This window comes from Globicephala melas, chromosome 16 (genome assembly GCF_963455315.2).
Source record: "Globicephala melas chromosome 16, mGloMel1.2, whole genome shotgun sequence".
Lineage (NCBI taxonomy): Eukaryota > Metazoa > Chordata > Mammalia > Artiodactyla > Delphinidae > Globicephala > Globicephala melas.
In genome coordinates this window covers 61,365,910-61,388,223 of record NC_083329.1, presented here as the reverse complement: position 1 = coordinate 61,388,223, position 22,314 = coordinate 61,365,910, and the positions used below count along the sequence as shown (strand labels likewise).

The 22,314-nt window shown below is 50.1% G+C and overlaps 1 protein-coding gene across 2 annotated transcripts in view; it reads left to right on the top strand.

Moving 5' to 3' along the window:
* Positions 1–22,314, top strand: part of ADAMTS14 (ADAM metallopeptidase with thrombospondin type 1 motif 14) — a 147,330-nt gene that overhangs the window by 99,519 nt on the left and 25,497 nt on the right. For both annotated transcript variants that reach the window (XM_060286031.1, XM_030862506.2), the window contains 4 exons: positions 17,311–17,394; positions 18,082–18,229; positions 20,211–20,316; positions 22,034–22,177. In XM_060286031.1, the coding sequence (XP_060142014.1) occupies positions 17,311–17,394; positions 18,082–18,229; positions 20,211–20,316; positions 22,034–22,177 (482 nt within the window). The remainder of the gene's footprint in view (positions 1–17,310; positions 17,395–18,081; positions 18,230–20,210; positions 20,317–22,033; positions 22,178–22,314) is intronic.

The window sequence follows — 22,314 nt, the reverse complement described above, 5'->3', positions numbered from 1 at the left end:
TTTCCTGCTCTTGGCTCCTGGCTGTGGCCAGGCCTGCTGCTGCCGGCAGGAGCCCCCTCCTTGCCTGGGGTGACGCACCGAATCTTCTCTGGGATGAAGAATCCCTTTGATGTGAGGATATGGGGATCCTCCTCAGGCCTGGAGCCAGGGCAGAGGGAGGTGAGAAGAGCAAAGAGGCCCTTTCATTGGTCCTCACCAAGCCAGCCTGCAGCCGGACGCCTCTTGGCATCCCACCTGTCTGGGTGGTGGACCCTTTGCCCACCCTGCTCCTTACCTGCCCCACTCGGCTGACACTACGAAGGTGTTGAGCACCTCTTAGATGGCCTGCTAGGAAAAGCTTGGCCCCCCTTCTAGATCCAGGAGGTTTGGCTGTCAGACCTGGACCTTGGTGGCCTCAGCCTGGGAGCGTGGCTTTCTGTTGTCACTAAACGTGTTAGATATTCATCATAACAGCTGGTTTGGAACACCATGAAAACTGCTTTCCTGCTGACAGAGTGTTGCTTTGCCAGACCTCTTCCTTTCGGGGATATGTGAGCAGGTCAGCCTCCCTGCTCACTGGAAGGATGCAGGTCCCCCTCCCCCCTCTCCTTTTGGTCCTTTCTCTTTTTTTGACTCTCCCCTAAAAACTTTCCACTGTCTTCATGACACTCAGAGGCCACTCCCCAAAAAGGGAAAGCAAAAATTCATTTACTTTAAGGTAGTTTTTCTTAACCGGGGGCAATTTTGCTCCCCAGGGGACACTTGGGAAGGTTTGGAGATATATCTTGGTTGTCACAGCTGGAGGGGCTGGGGTGCTTCTGGCGTCTAATGGGAGGGGCTCAGGGATGCTGCCAAACACCTTCCAGGGCACAGGACGCCCCCAAGAGAGAGAATCGTCAGTGTCAAAGTATCCCTCGTGACCACGTGTGACCCCCGCCCTAAGGTGTAAGCTCCTGAGTTCCCTGGCAGTCCGGTGGTTAGGACTCAGTGCTTTCACTGCCAAGGGCCCAGATTCAATCCCTGGTCGGGGCACTAAGATCCCATAAGCCACGTGGCACGGGCCAAACAAAAAAAAAAAGGTATACACTCCTGTTGCCCCACGCAGGCGAGCCCACCGGGAAGAGAACAGGCCCGGTGCTGGGATTCCCGGCAGGCATTCCTGGCAGGAGAGCGGTGATAACAAGCAACACCCTTCGGGGCTGAAGAGAGCCTGACGGCTCACCAAGGGCTGTTGTATCTGGTTTCTCCCTCGCAGGTGTGGAGGTCAGACTCCTGACTGCTTCTAGGGTGATCTCATGGGCCGCTCCTCAGCCGCCGAAGTGGGAGGTATAAGCTTTAAACTAACTATAGCCGTTGCTCTTGGTTGAGCACAGGCCGTGTACCAGGCCCTGTGCCAAACGCTTGACCGCTGCCTCCCCTGCTGTCCCCAGGCCTCCACAGGCTCAGAGGAGGGTCGGCGCAGGGCGAGATCACGCGCGGAGCACGGGTCTTTCCAGGCCTGCTCACTGCCTGTCTTCACACACAAGCAGGCTGACCTGGGCTGTAACTGCTCCTGCATTTTGGAAATAGGTCGCGGGGGATAAATGCTGAGTATTGTGGACTCATGAAAGGGACTCTGTTGGGCTGCGAGGCCTGGCCCTGAGCACTCTGGAACCAGGCTGCACGAACAGCCCGGGTGTGAGGTGGGCTGAGTGGCCGGGCCCAGGAGGACGGCACGGGCCAGCCTGCAGGCTCTGGGAGCCCCAGGGACAGCCGCACCTGAAGAGGTGTGCCGGTTAGAGGCCGCTTAAAGTGCCGGCCTGTAGCCCACACCAGCCCGTAACTGAACTCGCGGGGAGGGGATGGAGTAGGTGAGCCTGTGGCAGCTGAGAAAGGAACCTGGAGATTCAGCACCCTCCTCACACCACCCAGAAAGCAGCCTCATATTCAAGAGCTCACTGGTGGCCTCAAAGGCAGGGCCTGCCAACGTGGCATATAAGTCAGCATGGCTCCCTGGTGAGGCCTCGGTGTCCCAGCCCAGGGCACAGCAGGGCCCAGCTCTGGCTCCTGCGTGGGTCAGCGCCCGAGGGCCTGGGGAGAGCAGGGACCCCAGGCTGTAGGCAGCAGTATATTGCTGACATACATCCGCACGCGTGCGTGCAGGCGTGTTTACAGTACATGTGTTTACACACGTGCATATACATATGCCCGCATCTATCCGTGTGACATGGATACGTGCACATGTGCACACACAGATGAGTTCAGATGTGTGTGAACACATATTTACTACATTTCATGAAATCTAAGACCCCATCAATCGTCAGATGCTCCGTGATTTCATCGACTCGAGAAAGAGAAAAAATGCTAGTGATTAAGTTCTGATATGATGTTTTCTTATCACTTAGCATGTGTATTTGTACTTATTGGAAGAGCTCTTTAGCCTTGTTTAGGCTTAGATTTTGATCATATATTACTCTTGTATGTACACAGATGTGACCAAGCGGGGAACTAAGGTATTCCCATAACTTCCTCACAGAGTATTACTTGTCCAAATCACTTTCAGCATAGAGTCATCAAAATCTGTGCTTTTCCACACAGTGTTGTCCCCTGGGCTATCAGGAGCCTGGGTGATGACGCAGGAACGCCCCTCTCTTCCTCTGGGACGTCATCCAATCCACGGACACCCATTCTGCAGGCTTCCATGCGGTGCCTTCTTGGTCCTTCCTGAAGGTGGCAGTGGAGGTTTTGGGACACCCATGATTCACATTCCTTCCTCAGATAGTCCCTAAACGGTTCATTGCCTGAAATGTTGAGGGATTGCGGTATCCTGTGAAGCCACCAGGAATAACAAGAGGATCTTGCTTGCACAGGCAGTGGCAACACACCTGAACTGCCACCTGGCCTCCTGCAATCGTAAACAAGGGGAAGGAAGAGCGTCCTGGCCTCACGGGTGCCTTGGAGGGTGCACTGGAGCGCCTGATCTGCAGAGTCGCCATGTGCCGTGTTGCTAGAAGGGTCAGGGATTGGGGACAGTAGGACTGGCCCCAGAGCCCAGTATTGAGAAAGGGCCAGAGAAGTCATTGTAGCCATTCCCCGACCTTCAAGCAATGCTGCCGCATTCTGTTCAGGTTCAGAGGCACTCAGTGGCCAGGGAAGGCACATGAGTGGAGGCTGCGCTTGAACGCCAGCTGTGGTTGCTGTCCCTAGACGAGCGCTTCCATCACTTTGGGCCAGCTTTTCTGGCCATGAAAACAGAGATAACATACCATGCCCCTTGGAGCTCCTTAGAGGAGTGGCTGACTGTAGAGCTGGGGCAGGGACTTACCCAAGATGAGCGTCTTGTAATGTCAGAAAGTAAGGAAGTGCTCCCCCAAGACCCCCAAGCCAAAAACGATGGGAGTGTGTTAGAAGGACAGGAGCCAACTGAAAGAGCTAAAGCTGGGACAATTTGAGCAATAAAATAAATAATGAGGGATTGGATTATAACCCAGAGTATAAAATAAATATCCACGAGTCCATACTGATAAATGAATGACCGAATACATAAATAAATGGGGAAGAAGAAACAAATCTCTGCAGAAGAATTTCAAATAAATGACGTAGGTCCTTTGCCCTCAAGGAGGTAGACTTTAACTCCCCACTCCTGAAGGGGGGGACTGTGCATAGTGACATCCTTCAAAGAGCAGAGCATGGAAGCCAGGGCCAGGTGGCGGGGGGAGGTAGTCACTTTACAGCGGAGGAACCTGGCAAGCAGCCTCTCTTGCAGGTGATCAAGGTCAGCATCACCAATGATGTTATGTTGGTAGCACGCACTCCTTTTGGTTTTTTTTGGCCACGCCGCGTGGCATGCGGAATCTTAGTTTCCTGACCAGGGGTCGAACCCGCACCCCCTGCAGTGGAAGCGCAGAGTCTTAACCACGGGACCGCCAGGGAAGTCCCATAGCACGCACTCTTGACATGATGTGATGAGGGCGCTCACGTCTGTGTGTTTCCTCCCTAAACCCATAACCTCAGTCTAACCATGAGGAAAACATCAGACATACCCAAACTGAAGGACGGCCTGCAAAATACTTAACCAGTATTCCTCGAAACTGTTTAGGTCATCAACACGCAGGGAGGTCTGAGGGCCACCGGAGAGGATAAACAGCCTGGAGCAGTCGAAGGAGATAGGATAACTAAATGTAATGTGCTGACCCAGATGCGATCTCATAGCCAAAAAATGGGACAACACCCTTACATTAGGGAAATCTGAAAAAATATGGCCTTTAGTAAGTACTAATGTGTCCGTATTGGTTCATGCATTGTGACAAATGTACCATGGTAAGGGCAGATATTAATAACAGGGAACTCTGTACTATCCTTGCTGCTTTTCTGAAAATCTAAAGCTAAAATGGAAAGTATATTGATTAAAAAGGAAAGAAGGGCAATGACTTCCTTGCGAGCAGGTTGCTGGGAGGATTCTGTGAGGTGATGCTGGGAGGTGATGCTTAGGTGGCAGTAAGTACCCTCTCCTGTTTGAGTGAGGGGCGGGCTGAAGACCCCAGGGCCTGGCTTCCTCCGCACTGCCCCTCCCTGTGGAGCCCTGCTGAACCCGGCTGCCAAGCAGTAGGTGGACAGTCTGCTCCATAGCCCCACAGAAGCAACATTCCCTAGGGAGTAAGGGAACTTGGGGTTGGTGGGGGACCATTCTCTGCTGGAAGCAAGGAGAAGCCCATCTTGCCTTGGTTCAGAAGGGAAGGCTGCCAGCTGCCCTCGCATGGGCTCCCCGGGGCCTAGCTCTCCCCCGCCAGCCGTGGGCTGAAGCCTGGGCATTGCTGCTGCAGGTGCCCAGAGATTCTGATCCCCCCTTCGGGCAGGAGAACAGATTCAGAGCTCCCACCTCAGTAGACCCCCCTTCCCCTCTTCCTGCTCCCTGGGCTTGACCACAAGGCCCCCGGGAGGCCTGGCCACACAGGGTTACAGGAGAAGAGGGAAGGGGTTCTTATAGCAATCCCTGCCTGGCCGAGTTGCTGTTCACTGGACATGGAATCCCACTCTCCTCATCTTCTCTTCTAGGCCAGAGAAAGCCCACCCCAGCCAGCCTGCCACAGAAGCTGGTCTGGAGAGCAGCTGTGTGTACTGGCTAAGACTCATAGAGATCTGAGTTCAAATCCCAGCCCTCCCACTTTGCAGCTGGGTAGCCTCGGGCAAGTTACTTAACCTCTCTGAGCCTCGGATTTCTCACATATGAAACAGGAATAGGTCCTCCCTCCATAAGACTGCGTGAGGTTGCATCAAAGCCCTCAGCACAGTGCCTGGTACATTGTAGGTGTTCAGTGACTAGCAGTCACCCTCCAACCTTAGTGCTCTCTAGCCATCCTCTCGCTTCTGCTGTTTCGTCTCCCCTTGGCCAGAGGGAGTCCTGACCTGTGCTTGTTTTTCTGATACACAGGCAAGAGCCATCCCAGGCCAATATGTTATGTGGAACTCTAACCTGGGTCGGGGGGGTCTTGGTCTTGAACTTGACTGAGGTTGGGGGAGCAGGGAGACCAGACACAGTGTTCTTTCCTGCCCCGTGGGTGTGTCTTGCAGCAATCGTGCTTTTTCCCACAACCACGGGAAGCGATTCTTGATCTCCCCTGAGCTGGCGAGCTGGCCTCACCTCTGGCATTTGGGAGACAGCCGTGGCGGGCAGAGGCTGACAGAGCCAGGCCTTGAGTGCACAGCCAGGCTGGAGCCTGTCAGGGAGCAGCTCTGTGTTTATTCCAAAGGACTGGGGTCCTGGGTCTCTCAGGCAGCCTCATCTCCTTGCTGGGGCACCAGTTCAGGGCTGTGGGTGGAACCCACGTGCCCACGGCCTCTGTGGTTCTGCTGGACACGGCAGCCCTGTCCAGCCCCCTCCTTGGCCTGTGCACAGTGTCAGCGTAGCTCCAGCTGAATCAAAGCCACTGAGGTCCCCACTCAAGGGCTAATAAGGGTGTGTACAGATGAGCCAGGGCCCCAGAGACAGACCAGACCCCTGGAGTGGCAGGGCCAACCCTACTTTTGGAGGGGCGGAATATGGGAGAAAATTTAACTGCTTCATTTTCATTATCCTTATTTAATATAAGAAGAGACCAGACTATCTCATTGCGGAACCTATCCTGTGCTCCTATCACAGGCTCAAAACTATTCATGCATTCTCGTATTTAGGCTGCCTTCCATCGTCCTTACCTGCAGATCCTTTAGTGGGTCCGTGTGCCAGTCGCAGGTTTCTTTCACTCGATAATGTCTTTATTTCATTATGGTTCTTAAAAGATGGTTTGCTGGGTCCAGGATTCTAGGTTGATGGTTTCTTTGTCATGGTGCTTTGATGGTGTTACTTCAGGGTCTCCCTTGTTGCTGTTGAAAACCTACTCCTAACGCAATGGTCCTTCCTTGGTGAGTGATCTGTCTTCTGTCTTGCTGCCTGTAAGACGTTCTCTTTGACTGATGTGAGCTTAGAGAGGAGTCCCTGGGAGTCAGTGGTGACTATCTGTCTCCAGGAATGGAGCCGATGCGCTCAGTGAAACTTCAAGAGGGAGACTTGAGGCCAGTGGGGGAGGTGGACAGGAAGGCCGAATGGGGCTCATGGCACAGAGAGCTTTCTAATGGCCGAGAGTGCCCTGTTGCTGGAGGTGTGCGGGCACGGGCTGGGAAGAAACTCCCCGTCACGTGGGGATTGGCCTCAGTTACCCTGATTGCCAGTGACCTTGGGGCTGTCTTGGTGGCTCCACATGGTTCCCGCGTTCTTCTCTCCTGCATCGAGCCTCTCCCCAACTCCAAAGGGTCAATGACCTTCTCAGTCCAGGATCGTTCTGGCTCCTCCAGTAAGACCTGCCTGACCCTCTTTCCCACAAGCACCCTCTTCCTCTCCCCTGACCCCTGGGGTGGGGCACGGGGGGTCTGCGCCACAGAGATTGATACACCAGTGACCGGAAGCCTGTGGTGTCCAGATTATTTCAGAAGCCTGTGGTGTCTCATGTGGGAGATAAAAAGGTTGTCTTTCTGTCTTTGTAGGGATCTATCTATTTAGCTGATTAAATGTGTTATTTAATGGTGAAAGTGAATAATTGTGTAGCATTGATTATCAAAAGAGTTTTGTGCTTTTTTTCCCTAACCATGAAGGTTGATTTCAAGGTAAATTACTGTGCAAGAAGTGTGTATTTGACTTCTTTTTTATTTCTGTAGAAGAGGCAAAATTAATTTTTAGTATTAATTGCTCAGTATTTGCATCTGGGCCAGTTACCTGGGAGTGGGAGTTGGTGTCAGGAGGCCCCACTCAACCCCCTACTGTACTGGACACTCAGGCTCTGATTCTTCCTCCTGCTCAGAGAGCAGCAGCCCCCTTTCCAGTTCTGTGAGGACCTCCTAACATCCTGGCCTGGAGATGCAGTGTAGGGTAGGGGTCACTGCAGCCCTTGAAGAGTGGGTTTGGCTGGCGGAGTGTGGGACAGAAATGAGTAATGTGGCAGGATTCTGGCAGCAATCTGCCTGGTCCACTTTGGAGACAGAAGAGGGCAGGAAGGCAATGGCCTGGGTACTCTAGATGGCCAGAGGCCCCACAGATGCCCCGCCCATGTACCCAGTGACCGCTTCCTTCGCCTGCCCTGGGGTCACTGGTGGGTTTACACACGTATACGAGGTGTACAGATGTGGCTGTGTGGAGCATGCATTGCTTGTGACCCCGTCCTTGGTCTGCACTCTTACGGGGCACCATCAGGGAGGTCTGAGACACTGGCCACACCCTTGTGTAGAAGGAAGGCCATGTACTGGTGTCGGAGGGGCTGAGATGTTGGGCTTATTTGAGTCATCCTACAGCAGATCGAGTGTGGTTTCAGTGGGTCAGCAAAGAGTACTCAGGTTGGAATTCTGTGAGGGAGAAAACGTGTGCGTGTTCTCCTAGGATGAGTCGGGGCAGGCGGGTGGAGAAGGACATCATCTATTTATGCATTTGGCCACTTTGCTCCCATGATGTCTTTGCTCCTGCAGGAGAGGGGAGGAGGGTGGAGGGAGGTGCTCCCACCCATCGGACTTTCCACTGTTATGTGTGATGGGGTTCGTGGGGCCTGCTGTCCCCCAGCAGGCACTGGTCTCTGGTCTCAGTTGGGGTCAGACATGGGTGCCAGGCAGGCCCTTGGGGGAAGTCTGGTGCTGGCTGCTCTGGAGTCTGCACGCTCACGGGTTGGGGCAGCTGCCAGGTGTGGGAGAGTAGGCTGGGGCTCTGTTCTTGTGTCCCAGGAGGGGTGCGTCAGCACAGGAGCAGACCTCTGGTCCCCCAGCTGGCCTTCCCCTCCCCATGGGACTCTCATAGGTAGGGTTGGCCACACTGTCCCTCTCCATCGCGTAGACAGCAGTCCCTTTGTGGGTTGTAGGCTGGTTCCTTTGCTTATGAGCTGAAGGGCGTGGAGAGGTGAAATGGTGAGAACAGGGTCATGCATGAATCTCCAACCCCGCTCCCGGGAAGCCATGTGGGCAGGAGTCAGAGGCTGGTTCCACTTCTGCCTCCATCACTGACCGTGCCCGTGGGCCTCTCTGCCTGTGGGGCTCACTCATAATCCCCAGATGTTGAGTTGGCATGAGCTTCCACGTGCCAGCCCCACGACAGCCATTATGATCCCCAGTCTACAGAAACAGAGTTCTGAGGAGTTACCTGATGTGCCCCAAGCCACCCAGCTCCTAAGAGGCAGTGCTGGGGTTTGAACCCAGGACTCTGGCTCCTGGCAGCTACACTGCTGTGTGCTGACACTGACTTGCTGACCACGTCATTTCTCCTCCTGGACAAGTCACTTCTCCTAGGGGAGTAGTTACGTAAGTGATGGCCCATCACCTGTAGACATTAGAGGTAATGCTTTTAAATTCACAGAATGATGTTTCAGGAAATAAGAAAAACACAAACAGTATATTCAGCATGATTCCAATTTTGTAAGATCACACACACACACGCACACGGCAGGAAGCTGTGTTAACCATAGTTATCATATATCTGGCTAATATATAATAGGAGACAACTTTTTTTTCTTTTCATAACTTGGGAGCTTTTTTTTTTCATTGAAGTATAGTTGATTTACAATGTTGTGTCAATTTCTGCTGCTCAGCAAAGTGATTTAGTTATACATATACACATTCATTTTTAATATTCTTTCCCATTATGGTTTATCATAGGATACTCAGTATAGTTCTCTGTGCTATACAGTAGGACCTTGTTGTTTATCCATTCCATATATAATAGCTTACATCTGCTAACACCAACCTCCCAGTTCATCCCTCCCCCAACCCCCTCCCCCTTGGCAACTACAAGTCTGTTCTCTGTATCTGTGAGTCTGTTTCTGTTTTGTAGATAGGTTCATTTGTGTCGTATTTTAGATTCCATATGTAAGTGATATCATATGGTATTTGTCTTTCTCTTTCTGACATACCTCACTTAGTATGGTAATCTCTAGTTGCATTCATGTTGCTGCAAATGGCGTTATTTTGTTCTTTTTTATAGCTGAGTAGTATTCCCTTGTATATACGTACCACATCTTCTTTATCCATTCACGTGTCAATGGACACTTAGTTGTTTCCACATCTTGGCTATTGTGAATAGTGCCTCTGTGAACATGGGGTGCATGTATCTTTTTGGATTAGAGTTTTGTCTGGAAATATGCCAAGGAGTGAGATTGCTGGATCATATGTAATTCTATTTTTAGTTTTCTGAGGAACCTCCATACTGTTTTCCACAGTGGCTGCACCAACTTACATTCCCACCAACAGTGTAGGAGGGTTCCCTTTTCTCCACACCTCCAACATTTATTGTTTCTAGACTTTTTAATGATGGCCATTCTGACTGGTGTGAAGTGGTACCTCATTGTAGTTTTGAATTGCATTTCTCTAATAATTAGCTATGTTGAGCATGTTTTCATGTGCCTATTGGCTATTTGTATTTCTACTTTGGAGAAATGTCTATTTAGGTCTTCTGCCCATATTTCTATTGCGTTGTTTGTTTTGTTGTTGTTGAGTTATATGAACTGTTTGTATATTTTGGAAATTAAGCCCTGTCGGTCATATTGTTTGCAAATATTTTCTCCCATTCTGTAGGTTGTCTTTTCGTTTTTTTTATGGTTTCCTTTGCTGTGCAAAAGCTTGTAAGTTTGACTAGGTCCCATTTGTTTATTTTTGTTTTTATTTGTATTGCCTGGGGAGACTGACCTAAGAAAAACATTGCTATGATTTATGTTAGAGAATGTTTTGCCTAGGATCTCTTCTAGGAGTTTTATGGCATCATGTCTTATGTTTAAATCTTTAAGCCATTTTGAGTTTATTTTTGTGTATGGTGTGGGGGTGTGTTCTAACTTCATTGATTTACATGCAGCTGTCCAGCTTTCCCAACTCCATTTGCTGAAGAGACTCTTTTTCCCATTGTATATATTCTTGCCTCCTTTGTTGAAGATTAATTGACCATAGGTGTGTGGGTTTATTTCTGGGTTCTCTGTTCTGTTCCACTGATCCATATGTCTGTTTTTGTGCCAATACCATGCTGTTTTGATTACTGTAGCTTTGCAGTATTGTCTGGAGTCTGGGAGGGTTATGCCTTCTGCTTTGTTCTCTTTCTTCAGGATTGCTTTGGCAATTTTGAGTCTTTTATGGCTCCATATAAGTTTTAAGATTATTTGTTCTAGTTCTGTGAAAAATGTCATGTGTAATTTGATAGGAATTGCATTAAAAATCTGTAGATTGCTTTGGCTAGTATGGCCATTTTAACAATATTAATTCTTCCTATACAAGAGCATGGATGTCTTTCCATTTCTTTGAATCATCTTCAGTTTCCTTTATTAATGATTTATAGTTGTCAGCATATAAGTCTTTCACCTCCTTGGTCAGGTTTATTCCTAAGTATTTTATTTTGGGAGTTGTGATTTTGAAAGGTATTGTTTTTTTACATTCCTTTTCTGATATTTCATTGTTAGTGTAAAGAAATGGAACCAATTTCTGTATGTTAATCTTGTATCCTGCTACCTTGCTGAATTCATTTATCAGTTCTAGTAGTTTTTGTGTGGAGTCTTTAGGGTTGTCTCAATATAGAATTACATCATCTGTCTATAATGACAATTTTACCTCTTCCCTTCCAATTTGGATACCTTTTATTTCTTTTTCTTGTCTGATTGCTGTGGCTAGGATTTCCAATACTATGTTGAACAGAAGAGGTGAGAGTGGGCATCCTTGTCTTGTTCCAGATTTTAGTGGGAAGGCTATCGTCTTGTCACCATTGAGTATTATATTGGCTGTGGGTTTGTCGTAAATAGCTTTTATTATGTTGAGATATGTTCCCTCTGTAGCCACTTTGGTAAGAATTTTTATCATAAATGGATGTTGAATTTTGTCAAATGCTTTTTCTGCATCTATTGAGATGATCATGTGGTTTTTATCTTTTCTTTTGTTTATGTGACGTATCACATTGACTGATTTACATATGTTGAAACATCCTTGTGAACTTGGGATGAATCACACTTGGTCGTGGTGTGTGATTATTTTTATGTGTTGTTGGATTCGGTTTGCTGATATTTTGTTGAGACTTTTTGCATCTGTATTCACCAACGATATTGGCCTGTGATTTTCTTTTTTGGTGGTGTCTTTGTGTGGTTTTGGTATCAGGGTGATGGTGGCTTCATAGAATGTCTTTGGGTGTGTTCCCTCCTCTTCAATTTTTTGGAAGAGTTTGAGAAGGATCAGTATAAATTCTTTTTTGTATGTTTGGTAGAATTCGCCTATGAAGCCATCTAGTCCTGGACTTCTATTTGTAGGGAATTTTTTTTTTTTGTGGTACGCGGGCCTCTCACTGTTGTGGCCTCTCCCATTGCAGAGCACAGGCTCTGGACGTGCAGGCTCAGCGGCTATGGCTCATGGGCCCAGCCGCTCCGCGGCATGTGGGATCTTCCCGGACTGGGGCACAAACCCGTGTCCCCTGCATCGGCAGGCAGACTCTCAACCACTGCGCCACCAGGGAAGCCCTGTAGGGAATTTTTTAATTACAGATTCTATTTCAGCTCTAGTGATTGGTCTGTTCAAATTATCTGTTTCTTCTTGATTCAGTTTTGGTGAGCTGTATGTTTCTAGATCCTTGTCCATTTCTTCTAGGTTGTCAAATTTGTTGGCATATAAATTTTTGTAGTATTCCCTTAGGGTTTTTTGTATTTCTGTGGTATTCATTGTTATGTCTCCTTTTTCATTTCTTATTTTATTTATTTGGGTTCTCTCTCTTTTCTTCTTGGTGAACCTGACCAGAGGTTTGCCAGTCTTCTTTACCCTTTCAAAGAACCAGCTCTTGGCTTTATTGATTTTTTTCTATTTTTTTAAAAAAATTTAATTAATTTATTTATTTGGTTGTGCTGGGTCTTAGTTGCAGCAGGTGGGTTCCTTAGTTGTGGCTTTCAGGCTCCTTAGTTGCGGCTCGTGGGCTCCTTAGTTGCGGCATGCACGTGGGATCTAGTTTCCTGACCAGGGATCAAACCTGGGCCCCCTGCATTGGGAGCGTGGAGTCTTAACCACTGTGCCACCAGGGAAGTCCCTCTATTGGTTTTTAAATCTATTTTATTTATTTCCCCTCTGATCTTTATTATTTCCTTCCTTCTGCTGACTTTAGGTTTTGTTTGTTCTTCTCTTTCTATTTCTTTTTTTTTTTTTAAATAAATTTATTTATTTTTGGCTGAGTTGGGTCTTTGTTGCTGTGCATGGGCTTTCTCTAGTTGCAGCGAGCGGGGGGGAAAACTCTTTGTTGCGGTGCGCAGTTTTCTCATTACGGTGACTTCTCTTGCTGTGGAGCATGGACTCTAGGTGTGCAGGCTTCAGTAGTTGTGGCTTATGGGCTCTAGAGTGCAGGCTTAGTAGTTGTGGTGTCCGGGCTTATTTGCTCCGTGGCATGTGGGATCTTCCCAGACCAGGACTCGAACCCGTGTCCCCTGCATTGGCAGGTGGATTCTTAACTACTGCGCCACCAGGGAAGCCCTCATTCTAATTCTTTTAAGTGGTAGGTTAGGTTGTTTGAGATTTTTCTTGTTTTTTGAGGAAGGCCTGTGTTGCTATGAACTTCCCTCTAAGAACTGCTTTTGCAGCATCCCATAGATTTTGTATGGTTGTGTTTTCATTGTCATTTGTCTCAAGGTGTTTTTTAATTTCCTCTTTGATTTCATCATTGGCCCATTGGTTTTTTAGTAGCATGTTGTTTAGTTTCCATGTAATTTTTTTTTCTCATTTCTTTTTTTGTGGTTGATTTCTAGTTTCATGCTGTTGTGGTCAGAAAAGATGCTTGAGATAATTTCTATATTCTTAAATTTGTTGAGGCTTGTTTTATGACCTAGTATATGGTCAATCCTAGAGAATGTTCCATGTGCACTTGAAAAGAATGTGTATTCTGGTTATTTTGGATGTAATGTCCTGAAAATATCAGTTAAGTCTTAACTGTTCTGTTGTATCATTTAGGATCTCTGTTGCATTATTGATTGTCTAGAAGATCTGTCCATTGATGTGAGTGTGGTGTTAAAGTCTCCTACTATTATTGTATTCTTGTCAGTTTCCCCCTTTATGTCTATAAGTATTTGTTTTATTTATTTGGGTGCTCCTACATTAGGTGCATTAATGTTGACAAGTGTAAAATCCTCTTCTTGTATTGATCCTTTTATCATTATATAGTGTCCTTCTTTACCTTTCTTTATGGCCTGTGTTTTAAAGTCTATTTTGTCTGATATGAGTACTGTGACCCCCCCACTTTCTTTTCATTTCTGTTTGCATGAAATAACCTTTTCCATCCCCTCACTTTCAATCTGTGTGTGTCCTTTGCCCTAAAGTGGGTCTTTTGTAGGTAACATATTGTAGGCTGTTGTTTATTTATTTATTTATTTTATCCAATCTGCCACTCTGTGTCTTTCGATTGGAGCATTTAGTCCATTGACATTTAAGGTACTTATTAATAGATATGTATTTATTGCCATTTTAGCCTTGTTTTCCTGTTGATTTTATATTTCTTCTCTGTCCCTTTCTTTTTCTATTTCCTTTTGTTGTTTGATGATTTTCTTTTGTGTTATGCTTATGTTCTCTTCTTTTTGGTTTTTGTGAATCTCTTGTATATTTTTGATTTGTGGTTACCCTGCTTTTCAAGTATGTTAACCCCATCCTGTTTCTACTTGCCTTAGACTGGTAATCATATAGACTCAAACACATTCTAGGAAATGAAAAAAAATCTACATTTGCTTACTCTCCTCCCCTACTTTTTATGATTTTGATGCCCTTTTACATCTTTGCGTTCATCCTTTTGCTGTTCACTGTGGTTATCATCACTTTCACAGAAATTCTTTGATCTTTTTTTAATCTGTGGACTGGCTTATTTAAGTGATTTGCTTTCCAATTGTGATTTTCTCTTTCCTATATATTCTTACTTCTTTTCTATTTAGAGATGACCTTTCAGCATTTCCTTCAGAGTAGGTTTTGTATTTCTGTATTCTTTTAGTTTTTGCTTGTCTGAGAAATACTTTAACTCTCCTTCTATTCTAAGTGATAATCTTGCTGGGTAGAGTATCCTAGGTTGCAGATTTTTCCCTTTCAGGACTTTGAAAATATCATGCCACTCTTTTCTGACCTGCAATGTTTCTGTAGAGAAATCAGCTGATACCCTTATGGGGGTTCCCTTGTAATTAACTCTGTTTTTCTCTTGCTGCCTTTAGAACCCTCTCTTTAACTTTTGTCATTTTTATTATAATACATCTTGGTGTACGTGTGTTTGGCTTTATCTTGTTTGGGACCCTCTGTGCTTCCTGTACCTGGATATCTGTTTACTTCTTTACGTTTGGGAAGTTTGCAGCCATAATTTCTTCAAATACATTTTCGATCCCCTTTTGTCTTTCTTTCCCTTCTGGAATCCCTATTATGCATAGATTGGCACACTTTATAATATCCCATAGGATATTATATTATCCCATAGGATATTATTGCATATCCCATATGCATAGATTGGCACACTTTATATTATTCCCTTATGTTATCCCATAGGCACACTTTATATCATCCCATTAGCACACTTTATATTATCCTATAATATATTATCCCATATAATATCTTATATTGCTTTCATTTGTTTTTCATTTGACTTTCTGTCTGCTCTCCTGATTGGGTGATTTCCATTGTTCTATCTTCCACGGCACTTATTCATTCTTCTGCATAATTTATTCTGCTATTCATTGCCTTTAGTTGCCTTTTTGTCTCGGCAAATGAGTTTTCTAATTTTTCCTGGTTCCCCTTTATAGTTTCTAGTTCCTTTTTACAGTACTCTGCATTTCTGTCGATAGCCTTTCTTAATTCCTTCAGTATTTCCATTATCTCCTTTTTGAAATCGGTGTCTATTACAGTGAAGAGGTCTGTTTCATTGTTTGTTCTTTCAGGGGAATTCCCTTGGTCTTTCAACTGGGAGTGGTTCCTCTGCTTCTTCATTTTACTTATATTTCTCTTAATTCTGTGAGTTTAGGAGAAACAATTATCTACTGTGGTCTCGGAGGGCTATTTATATGTGGGAGTGTCCCTGTGTAGCTTGTGTGGGTTTAATATTTTTGGTGCGAGGGCTGTTTTTCGTGTGGATGCATGTTGCGTCTTTCCTCAGCGTGTGCTGGCTGTTATCCCCTTGATACGGGTGTGCCGATGCAGCGGCTGGTGCCTGGTCGTGGGGTTATTGGCAGTGGTGGCAGCTCATGCGCACACTTGGAGCATGCCATGGGAGCAGAGGCAGCTCGCCACCGCTCCTGGAGCCCGTGTGGGCAGTGTCCTGCTGCCTGAGAGGTCACACAGGGAAAAACGCTGGAATAGCAGGTCCTCCCCTTGCCCGCACACACCGCCCACACAGTGGCGCTTGGCCTCTAAGGCGGCCCAGGCTTCCTCTGTGTACACCCACAGTTGTGGTCGCACCAGACTCCAGCCCCTCAGGGTGTTCCCACGCAGCCCACCCCAGTCCTCTCCCCGGTCTGATCTCTGAAGCCCAAGCTTCCACACCCAGCCCCCGTCCACACTGGTGGCCACGTGTCTCAGGCTGGGGAATGCAGAGCGATGGCCCTGACCATCTGTGCAGGTTTCTTTCCATTCTAGCTGCTGCAGACCTGTCGCTGAGTTCTCCTCCGAGGCTCCGAAGCCCCCCTCTGTCCCTGCTGATCTCCCCACCAGTGAGGGGACTCCCCAGGTGCAGGAACATTTCCTCTTTGACAGCTCCCTCCCAGGGGCACAGGTCCTGTTCTGATTCCATTTTTTTTTTTTTCCTTTTTTCTTTTGTCCTACCCAGTTGCATGGAGATTTTCTGGCCCTTTCAGAACTCTGAGCTCTTCTGCCGCGTTCAGTAGATATTCTATGAGAATCATTCCACATGTAGATGTATTTTTGATGTATTTGTGGGAGGAGGTGAGCTTCACGTCTTACTATTCTGCCATCTTGATCGCCTCTGACTTTTTTCTTTTACTTTTTTGGGGTATTTTTCAGAGTTTTTAGAGTGAAATATCTTATATCCAGGAATAAAAGTTATTTAAAACAAAAAAGATGGACTTGTCCAGTGGGACCACTCAGGAGATAGGCATCTTCAGGAGTGGGTGAACTGCCTGTCCTTGGGGGTGGTGTCCATCTGTTATGGACACAGTTCTGGGACTTCCTGAACAGGGGAGTGGCTGGGGGCTGCATTCATCGATGAACTGTGCCATGTCCGCCCCAAAGGTCCCTGAGCCTGTGGGAGAAGGGAATAATCCAATGCACTGCTCCTGTCCTCAAACTTGACCGTGCCTGAGTATCACTGGGGATCTTGTTCTAACTCAGACTCTGACTCAGGAGGTGGGCCCAAGACTCTGCATTTTTAACGAGCCCCAGGGGATGCTGCTGGTCCAAGGCCCTAGAGCCCTTTCCTCCTGGGTTTGCCCTGGAGGGGGGCCCAGGCACTGCAGAGCCCACGGATGATTCCAGAGGCGCTTGGAAAGGTACACAGGGCTGTGAGGATGAGTGACCTGAGCTGGGTGACATTTCTGGAAGGACTCTTCAGAGATATAAAAAGACAAGATTCCATCTGAGTTGTTGGGTTTGAGACCAGGTCCCCTCATGCTTTGGCTTCGTGGAAAGAGCTCAGTGTTGGAATTTGGTGGGCCAGGATTTGAAACCCAGTTGTGCATCTTGTTAGCTGTGTGTCCTTGGGCAGGTCATCTTGCCTCCCTCTGCCTCAGTTTCTTCGTCTGAGGATAGGAAAGCCTGCAGATAAAGCCATGGTAAGGGTGAAGTAGGGTAGCGTGTCAGATGCCTGGCATGCGGTGGGCCTTCAATGACCTCTTGCTTCCCCTAACACCACACGCTCATCTCTTCTTGAAGGTGGATGAGATTTACCACGATGAGTCCCTGGGGGTCCACATAAACATCGCCCTTGTCCGCTTGATCATGGTTGGCTACCGACAGGTAAACCCCTGTGTCAACAGGCAGTGTTTGAGGGAGAAGGGGTGGGGGGCCAGAGCATCAGACCAGCTAAGGTATCGGGGAGGGATAACAGCATCTAGGAAACGTTTTGTTTCCAAAATTAGAACCCCCAAACCATTAGCGGAGGCATCTGGGGTTGGTAAGCGGGGACTTATGAATTCCCTCCAGTCGGGTAAATGGACAGTCCTCAACCCCTACAGCTGGAGGTCCTGCTCCATGAATCGGTGGGGAAAGTGGGGCTTAGAGGGGGGGCCAGTGACCGAGACAAGTCCTGCTAGGGTTGTGGCCGGGGGTTCTGGGCTCTGTTGCTTGTTTTCCCCCATACGGGAGTAAAAACAGAACTCTCCTCTAGGGGCTGTTGTGGAGATAATGACAGTGACTGCATAGAGGAGATGCTCAGTACAGCATCTGCCTGTGGGTTACTTGAGGAATTAGCAATAATGTGAGTTCTCAGCAGACAGGTGCCCCAGCACAGGGCTTGGCACAGGAACGTTCCCTAAAACGGAACGGGGCTGTGTGCCAGTGGCAGCCGGAGCCGGGACAGCAGTGACCTTGGGGCAGGCCCTGCCGTTTTGCGGGCCTCCGTGTCCCCTGCTGCTGGGAGCACAGGGCAGGGTGCCTGCTGCAGTCCGTGGGCTCTGACCGGCACTCTGCTCTCTGGCCCCCCAGTCCCTGAGCCTGATCGAGCGTGGGAACCCTTCTCGCAGCCTGGAGCAGGTGTGTCGCTGGGCACAGTCTCAGCAGCGCCAGGACCCCGGCCACGCAGAGCACCACGACCACGTCGTCTTCCTCACCCGGCAGGACTTTGGGCCCTCAGGTACGCAAGGTACTGTATTTGCCGTGGCCAAGTATGTGCAGCTGCAGGGCAGAGGCCAAGGCTGTCTCTGGGGCCAGGTCTTCTGGCAACAAAAAGATCCTTGGGACTTTGGAGACAGGACCTGGCCGGACAGGTAGGCGAGCTTTGGAATGGTTTCTCGGGGGCCAGGGGAAGTGAAGGGGCCCCGCCCTGGTCCCTGCTGCCTTGGTTGAGCCTGCAGGTCGCTGTGAGTCAGGCCCTAGGCCCTGTGATCACCATCCTGGAGCCTGGCTGCTCGAAGACCTCAGTGATCTTCAAGATGCTTCTGCCCACATTGTATCCTTCTGTCCTCACTGCAGGCCGTGGGGCACCTAGGGCGGGGCTGGTGTGGACTTCAGAAAGGATGGCCCTGCTCTACCCGCAGATCCATGCCTCTCCAGCCTAGTGATCCAAACTCATTCATCTCCTGAGATTCTCCCAACTGTGGAATGGGAGAAATAGTAGTATTTGCCTTCCTCCATTCCCGGGCTGCTAAAAGGGCTGAGGGATGCATCCCATGTCTGTGACAGAGGATGGCTGAAAGCGCTCTGCAGACATAGGAAGCTTTGATCACCCCCAGGTTTCTGTATGGGGAAACCAAGGCACAGAGTGGCAACGAGGCTTGCCTAGGCCTCACAGCAGAGAGGAGACAAAGCTGAGACTCAGACTGTATCTCCAGGCTCCAGGTTGAGGGCTTTGTAGTGTTTTCTGGTTTGATGCTAGAAGAGAGGCAGCCTCTACCAAAAGGGCTGCTTGTCTGAATCCCTGAAGCCCCAAAGGCAGGCTTGTACGCACACAAACAGATTTACACACCTACACGCAGACACTTGCGTGTACAGACACATGCACACTCATGCACAGACACACATGTACAGACACACAGACACATGTGCAAAGAGACACACATACACGTGTGTACTTGCATGCCCTGTAGAGTACATCCAGACCTCCAGGACAATCGGGACCCAAGAAGCCTTCTCACCACAGCTTCTTGTTACACCCCCAAAACCATCTCAAATAAGAGAGGATTTCAGCAATTCCGAAGACAGGGAATAGCTATCTGGTCATGGTTGGCTGAAGGCCCGAGGCAGGGAGCGCTCTCTACCATCTCCCCCTCCTCAGATGTCTTCCTCAGCCCAGGCTGCCCTCCCAGCTGATTACGGGCCCTGGGGAGGCGGGGAAGCAGCCCCCGTAGATCACGGGCCTCGCACACAAAGCTGCTTACTCAGTGCCACGTGCCGGCCCCCTGCACTGCCCGCGGCTCCTGAGGCCTGCGCAGCTGTGTCTGCCCCTTGCCCGTGTCCTCCCCTCCCCCTGCCCGCCCCCCACCTCGCCAGAGTCTCTCGCCTGTCCTCCAGGCCCAGCTCTAGGCCCCCGTAAGTCATTCCCTGGTCCCGCTCAACCCCTTCGGTCAGAGACCTTCCCCCTAGCCACCCCACACACCCCTCTGTGCTCCTTGAACTCCGGCCCTACAGGCCCACACCTAGGCTGACCTCGTGACCCCTAGTCTCCCTGCTAAGCCGTCTGCCCCTCCGGTGTGTGGGTGTGCTGGGGGGATGCGGGCTCGTGCCTGTGTTCCCCGTAGTCTCTAACACGGTGCCACCTGCTACCCCGCGTAGACACATTTGGAGCTTGTTTGTTGACTCACCAGCGGCCTGACTGTCTGGAGGGATGCAGCTCGGAAGTCGGCTGTATGCAGGCTTGGGGCCGACAGGCACAGAGAGCTGCAGGCCAGGAGGGAGGGCGGCAAGCCTTAGGACGTGGGGGCAGCTTGGCCCAGGAGCTGTACTGCGGGTGCGTACACACGGGGGGCGCGTTGGAAGGATCCTTCTTCCTCCAGGGACCCTCCGGTGGTGACCAGGTCTGGACGCCCCTGCGGTGGCTGGCTCGGCACAGACCTCGTCGAGTCCTACCTCACCTGCACGTGACCTCTCTCTCTGCCCTCTCTCCCTCTCCCTGGCAGGGTACGCACCTGTTACTGGCATGTGCCACCCCCTGAGAAGCTGTGCCCTTAACCACGAAGACGGCTTCTCCTCGGCCTTCGTGGTGGCCCACGAGACCGGCCACGTGTAAGTGGCACTGAGGGGCGAGCGGTGCCTTGAGCTCTGCGGAGGTCTGCGGGTGTGGGAGGCTTCGCCCCAGTTGGGACTCCCTTCCTAGTGTCCAGGGAGATGCCAGAGGAGCTGCCCCGACGGGGATGGAGCCCTGGGGCCCAGACAGCAATTCTGGCCCTGCCTTGGGCCCAGCCCCAAATCCAGGGCCTTGGGAGACCAGATGTGGCCCTGCCTCTGGCAGGCCAGTAGCAGTGTCGCCTTATAGGCAGTGCTCTGCTCTCTGGGTGGCCTCTATCCCTCCATCTCAGCCACACCTCAAGGCCCTCCCAGTGCTCCGCGATGGAGCCCTGGCCTGAGTCCATCATAAACAGGGGCACTTAGACCCAGGCCTCGGGCCAAGCGGGTGGCGGGCTTGTGTGATCCTCGGGCCCGGATTTGGTTTAGAGCATGTTCATTCATTCATTCAACCAGTATTTCTTGAGCGCCTGAGGTGTGCCAGGCCCTGTTCTAGAAATAGGGCTGCAGTGGAGAACGGGACAGAAATGCACGCAAGAAGCTACGTGCTGGGAGAAAACAAATAATCCACCATCCAGTGTCTGGTGGTGACATATACCTGTCACAGTCACGTCTCCTAGCCTTGTCTGTCCACAAGGGCAGAGCTACGGGACCCGCCCCCAGCTTGCCCGCCCCCAGCCCACACACAGAGTGAGGGCTGTTTTCTGCAGCTGGAAGGACCTGGGAATGAGAGCAGTGGGCCAGTCCCGAGGGCGAGCCTGCCATCTGTGGTTGGCCATGCCCCTCTCTGCATCTGCCTGCCCCTGTGATTTCATCCCCGCCCTGCCCCTCACTGGGTGGGTAGCACCTCCTCTCTGGGGCCTCCGTTTCCTCATCTGCAACACGGAGGCTGACACCAGGGGAACCTCTGAGGTCCCTTCCTGCCCTGGCAGCCAATGCTTCCACATATCCTGGAGCCAGGAGTTTGTCTTCCTGTATGTGGGGGGGCAGGGTGTGTCCACTCTTCACTCACAGAGCCCCTCCCTATGGAGAGACAAGGTCAAGCTTAGAGGCCCATGTGTCTGTCTAGTGGTCAAGGCCAAATGCAGACTCCTGGGAGTGTTTAAGAATTTAGAACCTTTGGGCTTTGGTGTTAAATACTAACTAGAAAGAGCAAACTTTTACATTTAAACTATCATCACAGCAGGTAGGTACCACACACAAAGCTCTGTGCTGGGTACCGCGGGGTCTAGGAGAAGCTAAGGAGGCTGGCACCCAGGGAGGGCGCAGTAAGGGAGGTCGAACTGAACAGAATGAAACTGGTCCTTGCACGTGAGACCTTGGGTCTGGAGGGAAGACAGTGCATGGCGTGTGAGTTGTTAATGGTGGTACAGGCGTTCCCTGCTGTGGGAGGGCAGCCCACAGGGAGGGCGGCCAGGAAAGGTGTCCTGGGGCCAGAGTGGAGCTGGAGCTGACCTCGGAAACTGTGAGGACGTGGGTAGGGTTTGTGGAGGGGTCAGGAGGGCAGAATGAGTCCAGCCCCATTGGGGGGCCAGGTGGGGTCTCAGCTTCCATCCAGAGGGGTGGCCCTCTCCACTGCATGGTGGGGAAACTGAGGCCAAAAGTCACAGTCTGAAGCCTGGTCAGGGCAGGGTCTCAGGCCCGCCTGCTCATCTCCCCAGGGGCGGGCTCCCTGGGCATGACTGAGGGCTCCCCTCTGTCCTCCCCCACCCTCTAGGCTCGGCATGGAGCACGATGGTCAGGGGAACGGCTGCGCAGATGAGACCAGCCTGGGCAGCGTCATGGCGCCCCTGGTGCAGGCTGCCTTCCACCGCTTCCACTGGTCCCACTGCAGCAAGCTGGAACTCAGCCGCTACCTCCCGTAGGTCACCTCCACCCTCTGGGCCCGGATGGGGAGCAAGCGGCCTGCCACTCCATCTCCCCCAAGTCATCTCCCCTCCTAACACCATCCTACTCCTGACACATGCTCAATTCTGGGTTTGCTGGTCAGCTCCTGGG